The sequence below is a fragment of the Spodoptera frugiperda genome, chromosome 12 (assembly GCF_023101765.2).
Source record: "Spodoptera frugiperda isolate SF20-4 chromosome 12, AGI-APGP_CSIRO_Sfru_2.0, whole genome shotgun sequence".
NCBI classification, from domain to species: Eukaryota; Metazoa; Arthropoda; class Insecta; order Lepidoptera; family Noctuidae; genus Spodoptera; species Spodoptera frugiperda.
In genome coordinates, this window is record NC_064223.1 from 14,081,205 (window position 1) to 14,089,324 (window position 8,120).

The 8,120-nt window shown below is 35.9% G+C and overlaps 1 protein-coding gene across 2 annotated transcripts in view; it reads left to right on the forward strand.

Annotated features, from left to right (window-relative positions):
• LOC118262889 (neuroligin-4, Y-linked) overlaps nt 1–4,320 on the forward strand; it is an 89,939-nt gene extending 85,619 nt beyond the window's left edge. For both annotated transcript variants that reach the window (XM_050697243.1, XM_050697244.1), the window contains exons 10-11: nt 1,657–1,775; nt 2,138–4,320. In XM_050697243.1, the coding sequence (XP_050553200.1) occupies nt 1,657–1,775; nt 2,138–3,153 (1,135 nt within the window). In that variant the 3' untranslated portion in view covers nt 3,154–4,320. The remainder of the gene's footprint in view (nt 1–1,656; nt 1,776–2,137) is intronic.
• The last annotated feature ends 3,800 nt before the right edge of the window (nt 4,321–8,120 follow it).

Consider the following 8,120-nt stretch of genomic DNA (forward strand, 5'->3'; position numbering starts at 1 on the left):
GAAGGGGTAGGCAGATGTGTACATTACGACACGTAATGCCGCTATACAATGTACCACCCATATTACACCATTTGTGTTATAAGACCCATGTAATATAAAGGTGTTGCCATATACTGGGCACAATTTCAGGCTCCGTGCTACTACAGAATTTCTCTGTAACTTGATCTTTTTGACAATAACTTCTATTAGTCGACGTGAAAATTTAACTTACTTAAGTACCTACATAACTGAGTACTAAAACATATTATTGCTAAATATAAGTTTGCCCACTTGAAGAAAAGGTAATCAATACTAAGCTTTAGGCTAAGCGAAATAAATCAGACTTGCGTGTGTAGTAAATCCATATCCGTCACACCACTTAGCGTGAACATTATTTCTCACAACACCGCATTATTTAGTCTATACGAATAAAAACAACAAAACACTTTATCATTAGTTTTTACTTTATAAGTAAAGTGGGTTTCTAAAAAGTCAATATAAAACTATGTTTAAAAATAATGACTTCATATTCATTTACTAAAACCACATTTTAAAAGCCGAACCTTCTTTTATTAGTCCGGTAATATACCTAAAGTCTTTCTCTTAGTACGAAAATTACTATGCTGAAAACAGTATCAAAAGCGGCTACGGCAAACGTGAGATAATCGTGCACAAACATACATACAGGACCAACTGGACAGGAAACCCAAAACAGCACAGACAGTCAATTAAGCAAAATAAGACTATATATAGTTTATATAGAGTTCAATATGTTTATCGAAAGTGTCGCCATAACCAAATAAATGGTCTTCAAAACACTATATCGCTAATGTACTGAACGTGTTTTTACGCTATCAAAAAAAGTTGCTATTTTATGACAAGGATCTAAAAACGCGCCGATATTTTTATGGCAACATTTTGCAACGACCATAGCACATTTGGTTACGTGCAATAACGATAGAAATATGTGTGAAACTATCGGAAATTAATTTTCAACTACATATTTTGTTATTTTTTGTTAGTTCACAATATACATAGTATAGCAACATACAAGTTGTGGAATTTACAAGTTAACTTTTGTAACACCAATAATTTTGTTTGTAGTGAAAAGTTAGGTTAGATGACTATTTTTTTTTATTATTTATCTTTTAAATTAATTCTAAACATAAACTTCTACGTGTATAACATTAGCAGAACGAAACTAAAAACCTATTGCAAGGCTCGCTGAGTATAATTCAGTGTTTTCCTGAAAATTTCCCGACGAAACTTTATTTCAGTACCATTTGTTGTTTGTTTGTTTGTTACCAATTTTAATTGAAATAACAGTTATTTTCCTAAACTAGTCGACAGGAGAAAGTTTTGTCGAAAATATTTTATTTATTATTGTTAAAGTTTAACTATTTTGAGACAGACAGGCTGTGCCAATCTGTTTTGAATAAAACTTGTAATGCTTAACTTCAAGTTTCCAGTTGTCTGAATGATAAATTAATTTGGACGTGAATTACTGATTTTATTAAAATCGTCTTTATTTTACGAAATTATGATACAACTTGTTAGTCACGAATGCTGGTCTGAATTAGCAGCTCAATATTATGTCTCTACTACTTTTAACAAAAGAGTTAATGTAAAAGGTGAAACAAAAGAAACTAATCAATGTTTTTTTTTATTTTTATTTAGAAATCCAAACGAAGTTCATCGCCAGGAGTCAGTGCTTCCAATATCAAGAGAGAGGAATAAGTACAAGAGCATCCTGTGGGACGAGTATGATACATTGTACCAGAAGTATTTGGAAATAGGTAAGCAGCACGTTATTTACGTAGATATTAGTATATTTCCTTTATTTTCTTCGAAGGTAAAGTAATTGATGTTATCATCAAGTGAACCACAAGAATTTATTAGATGTCTGTCTAAATTACCCATTCAAAGAAATCTATTATCATAACTCAATATACCAATGAACGTTCTTATCAAAAAATCTAATATCAGAACGTTATCTTCCCATTAAATTTACAAAAGACTTTTAATCTCGTTCACCTCACGACCGCGGCAATATCAATTCCAAAAGATAATTGCGTAGACCTTTCCCATTAGTTCGGGTCGTACAATTTTATCCTCCAAAATGCCTTAACCCGTTACACAATCATAAATTCCATTGCAGGCATGAAACCGCGGATGAAAAACCATTATAGGGCACATCAGCTGTCCGTGTGGCTTCGGTTGATCCCAGAGATCCACCGCGCAGGGATGAAAGACGTGGTTGCGAAACACAACCTTTTTAGGAACCACAACGATCCAGAGTTGTACGATGGGCTGGTCAGGCCGGACCCTCTCACACGCGCCAACTATTTCGATCCCACAATGGAGCTATACCGCAAACCGACCTACAACCTCACATTAGACATGCCCTCGACTACGATGGACACTTACGTCACGACGTGCATTAGTGTGATGTCCGCGCGACCAGGGTCCGCCGTCACACAGAGCCAAGTTCCCAACAATACGCACACACAGGACGTATCTAATTTGGAAGTAGCCGGCTATACTGCATACTCCACCGCACTCAGTGTTACCATCGCCATTGGATGCTCTCTTCTAATTCTAAATGTCCTTATTTTCGCCGGCGTGTACTATCAAAGAGACAAAACAAGACTACAAGTAAAAGCACTTCAGCAGCAACAGAAAAGGAATCATAACTCAACGTTCGATAGCGTATCGTCGAAGCATCCCCATTACTTCGTCGGGCATTCGCAGAGCTCGAGTACGATTGTCGACATCGATCATCAGGACAAAAACGCGATAATCGCAATGACAAATCGAGTTCCCCACTTCACTACAGCGAACTGCCCGAACGTTTGTCACACGGGGATACAAATGTCGAATTTGTCGCAGAAATCGAGCCCGCCAACAAATAGGGGACAATGTACGACTTTGCCGAGAAAAGTGGGGTTCAGTTATCAGCAAAATCAGATATGTAACGCGTCGAATTGTATGACGCTACCGAAGAACGCGACTTTTATGAGCAGTGCGGGGAATTTGCCTGACGTTCAGGCTCAGACGGGGCAGTCTCAAGGGCCTGGGAACGGGTCTGTGCTGCCCCCTCCCTCCTCGCCGCCCTCTCAACACTTCTCTCAGTCTCGCGTCCCTCAAGCGGCGATGTCTGAAATGAATGTATGAGACATGGAAGATATTTACAATTATGTGTAAAGTGACCGAAAAACATTCAGTGTGTGTGTCACGGGACAAGCCATGGTTGTAAATATCGAATGAACACAGTGTACATACGATGTTAAATTAATGTAATATGTAATACAGGTAAAGTTTTAAGTATTCATAGATGTAATTGTAATTATAGGTTTCTGAATAAATTGACTTTTTTAAAACGATAATCCAATTTTTCAGAAATCGAAAACAATGAATCTGTACATTTTGAACATTTTTGTTAATCGTGTAAATAATATTATTGTAATTTCATCGCCATTTTAAATGGATGACAGAGGTCATTTGTATGAAGATAAACTCGATAATCTTATTATGATTCAAACTGTAATTAATCTTGTACATGCAAATGAGCTACATGAACATTGTCGCCACGGGTCAGTCAGAGCATGCAGCAGAATTAACAAACACATTGTTACTTCACTTAGTACTGTCATTGAAAATGACTATTATTGTAAATAAATTAGAATCTTAAAGACTGTATACTTAAAATAAGACACTTTCGGTTCAAAGAGCCATGTGACACAGATCATTAACTTCATTGTTGCAGAAGAATTACTTGGGAATGTTAAAATGTCGGCATTAGGAAGTTTTTAGGGCTGCGAATTATCTTTATTTTTCCTTCTAAGTACGTGCTTGGAAGTTTCTAGAACAAAAAAGTAATTTGTTTCATTTGCACGACGAACCTAACGGAGTATTAAATTGAGTACCTAGAAAACGTGAATTTGTTGTAAAATAAAATAAGTACGAGCGATGAAGGAGCTCTCAGACGTTGATTTACTTATTTGTTTCGAGTTCGAAGATGGTGAATTATGTAGAGCGTTATTTAAATCATCTTATATTTTCGTTTCAATATTTTTTTGAAATTGTTTCGTTAAGAGAGTTTCGGTGAAATATTGTGGGGATTAGCGTTTTCTCTCGCGGTGAATAAGTCATGAATAAAACTTTTCTAGTTTGACTTTGATAAAATATTTCTTAAATGAATTACGATGGATTAGATATGGCAGATAACGCAATTGGTAACAGACGTACTAAGGGTACGGATCGCTTAGTCCAAAACATGTGTGTGATAAATATTATGGAAAAATCATTTTTAGAACATCATCAGCATCATCATCAGCCTATAGCAGTACGGATGGACATAGTCCAATTATTCGCCACTTTGCTCTATCACTAGCGACTCGCATCCATTTTTACAACATAAGATGAATATTATTCCCACAGTCAAATAATTATAGATTTTTCATACAAGAAAGATTCGGGAACAAAATCTAACTGGATTTGAACTGGGTTTGACTAGGTATGTTTGTAGGAAAGTTAACATTTCAATTTAATATCAAATAAATGAAGTTCAAAGTGAAATTAGCACAGACGTCACTGTCAAACATTTTGATAGAACAAAACATTTACTTAGTTGAAATGGCTCAAAGCCAAACAAAGCTTTGGATCCAACCATTCTGTTACCTCTCACTCATAAATAAACTGTTGGAAGTTATCGTGAACGAACGAACAATCCTGATTTATAGATACGCTTACAAATCCCCTTTTAAAAGAATCGCTTTCAAACAATACATGATTAAAATGTTCCACGAAATGTATTTACTGTTTTATGTGGAAGGGAATTGTTTATAGAGAATATTGGAGAAGTAGGGGCTTGAACTGGCAAAATGATAAAGCGGTTATTACTACTGAAAGTGTTATGAGATAATGCGTTAAATCTTAAAGTTGTCGCCTCATACTAGGATTTTTCTTTCACACACATTTCACTTAGACCCAGAACAAGCATTTTCGGATCCCACATCTAGTAATATGTAGTTTTATTTTTTATGTTAAACGGTTGTAATGGGCTTATTTTGTATGGTCATCGAGATTAAGAGTGTGTACGAAATTCCAATTACTAAAGACCCAAATCACCAAACAGGCCTAACTAAATAAAACCGTATAAAAAATGTTCCATATAGAAATCACACCCGAACCTCTTTGCTCAGCAACCAGTTGCCCAACCACTGATTAATTCAAACAGAATATTAACGTGACTTTGATTTCAAAATAAACCCCAAAACATACTAGCGTCCATAAAACAACCAAAAAATGGAATCATAACAAAACCACTAACAAAAGCGAAACTAATTTAAATCTTAATAAAAAAAAGTGTCAAATTTACTAACACAAGCAAAATATTAAGCCACGCAGACTTCAAAGCATACTGTACATAAATATTTTTAGCAAAAACTGAGCACATTTTCATATACAGGCGGATCAGTGAAAAGTATATGAAAAAAAAAGGGGAAATATTTTCGCAGCGAATCACAGAGGTTTTTAATATCAACACGCTGTGTTTATGAGGTCAGGAAATCTAGCTATAAACTAGAGGCCCGTTGAATAGCTTGCTCGGCTGTGAGTTTTTCGAGGTCGGCAGTTGGTTCGGTTACACATGAAGCTATGCAAACCAGTATAAACTGACCGTCGAATGTTTGGGAAGATTGTGTAAAGTGAGACCATGGTAAACTGGTTTTGTATAGCTGAGAGTGCTGCCGCGTGTACATGTTATACTGAACCGATTTAGGACTCACGCATCACCTATTTTTGGCTGAGTTACGGCTCCGTGATAGGGAAATGTCGGTTTTGTAGGGTTTTCTTACATGTGTGTAAAATGTTCTTGTTTGTTTTTTTATTACAAGGTGTAAGAAAACGGTAAGTTATGCTTGTTTTGTGTCTGTTGGGTTCTTAAATTATTTTTTGTGAAATTATGCTGCAACGAGCCCATTGTATTTGTATTTTTATAACATTGCCCTACACCAGGATTTTATCATTCTTTGATCAAAGAGTTACTCTGTGCGGTAATCGCACGCACTACACGTTGCACGGCCGTCAAACCCAGCCACCGCGCCAACTGGGCAGTCATTTTTTTTAGGAGGAAAATCATCCAATCACTTCTCTCGCTTTGGGTGAGGCGAGAGGGAGTGTCAGACACTTACTGACAATATACCACCGTTCCTTCTCCTGCTTTGAGCCGGAGCCCTGTAACCTGATCAGGCATCAGCCCTACTAGGCCCCCTCAATAACCGGCAGTTATAAATTTTTAATAATAATGAAAATACCAGCTTCTAACAACTGAATCTTCACCCAAAATGAAACAAGTCTGTGTCACATGTGCTCTGTATGTAATTAATTTAACTCTTGTTCTACGTTTTTATATTGATGTATATTTTTATGACTGTTGTACTATAATATCATCATACGTTTTGGTGTTATGTGTATTTGACTCCTTGGCTATGACGTAACAAAATGAAGCATCATAGAAGAATTTAATAACTTGTTTCTCTTTTAATTATTTTATTCTGTAAATAAATTTGTTACCGACTTCATTACTAATTTTTGTCCTAAGAGGCGCATGCTCAAACGTTAGTTATTTTGTATAGTTTTTGATGAAACTATCACGGTGTCTCTATCACTATAAAGCCTCGTCACACTAGGAACATTTGTCGAGCGACATGTGTGACATTGTTGACTGTAAAACAAGGAACGGTTACAACAATGTCGCGGCGATGTCGTCCGACGTCGCCCGACATCGTCCGATGTCTCTGGGGACACATGTCGCTTGACAGATGTTCCTAGTAGCGACGAGGTTTATGAGTTTCATAGTGACAGAAACACATTACAAAATTATTAGACGTTTGAGTATAAGCTCTTAAACTCGCTATAGTCCAGGAGCCAGAAACATTTTATGTTAAAGTAAGTTTTGTATCGAAATGTTTTTGTCTGAATTATAATTTATGTAAAAATCATTATAATTATTAACTTGGTAATTATCATAATATGTTGGAAATTTATAAGATAACATGTTATCTAACCGTTACTATGAAATCTTATGACAAGTATCAAAATTAAAAAAGAATAAGACAGAATAAAATTCGTGATAAAACCTTTTTTTGGGATTTGTTTTATTTTACAACTTTGGTTCCTTAAGCTAAGTATCCATAGTACGCATTCCATATGACGTCATCAGCGCGCATCGTATGTAGGAATTGCTGATGATGCCGTCCGTACGATGCGGATCAGTGGACGCAGTTTCTATACAAGACAAACTAAAATTCGTGGCGTGCTATGCGTACGATGCGGGCCCGTGGACACGTACATTTAGACATATTTAAAACTTAAACAGGTAAGTAAAATAATCATGAACAGTCTTACTCAGAGTCATTTAATTGTTGATATGAAATCGCTACTATGGAATAGTTGAAGTATTCATTGAATGTCTCTGAATGCGACTGATAGTCTATTATTTCTCGTAACGCCATTCAGTTGAGTTATGCACACCTCTAACATATGTATTTTTTATCACAAATAAATCAAACACAAAACATCCCAAACAACAAAACCAAATAAATACACACACACTAACACGTGAGGGCCAATGAAACTTTTCTCAACAAAAATAAAAATGCTGACTACGTCTGCTCCTAAAGGACCAATATTCAAATAGAATGTAAAAAAGCCAGCAATGTATTAGGAACATTACAAAACCTTTGACCGGTTGGTGATCGATCGCCCATTGACCGGCCATGAACTCAGTACAGTTTGCGCTGGGCTCGTAAAAATATGGCATTCATTTGTTTTATGATTTCAGTACTAAATGAGTTTGTTATGTTAACCTGTTAGCGTTTTGTACTGGAAGGTAACTCATATATCTTTTAGTATCCGAAAGGGCATATAAGGGTATTGGAATTAACTTTTCAGTATGTGTGTTTTAAGTCTAACTTATGAATCTACACTTTGGAACGAGCAAATATCTTCATTAGGGGACTGACCGACAGATAGTCATTTTTAAAAATCCTATTGCAATATGCATAAATACTATTGCATAAATACAATTGCAAGCCTATTGCATAAATACAATTGCAAGCCTATTGCATAAATTCTAT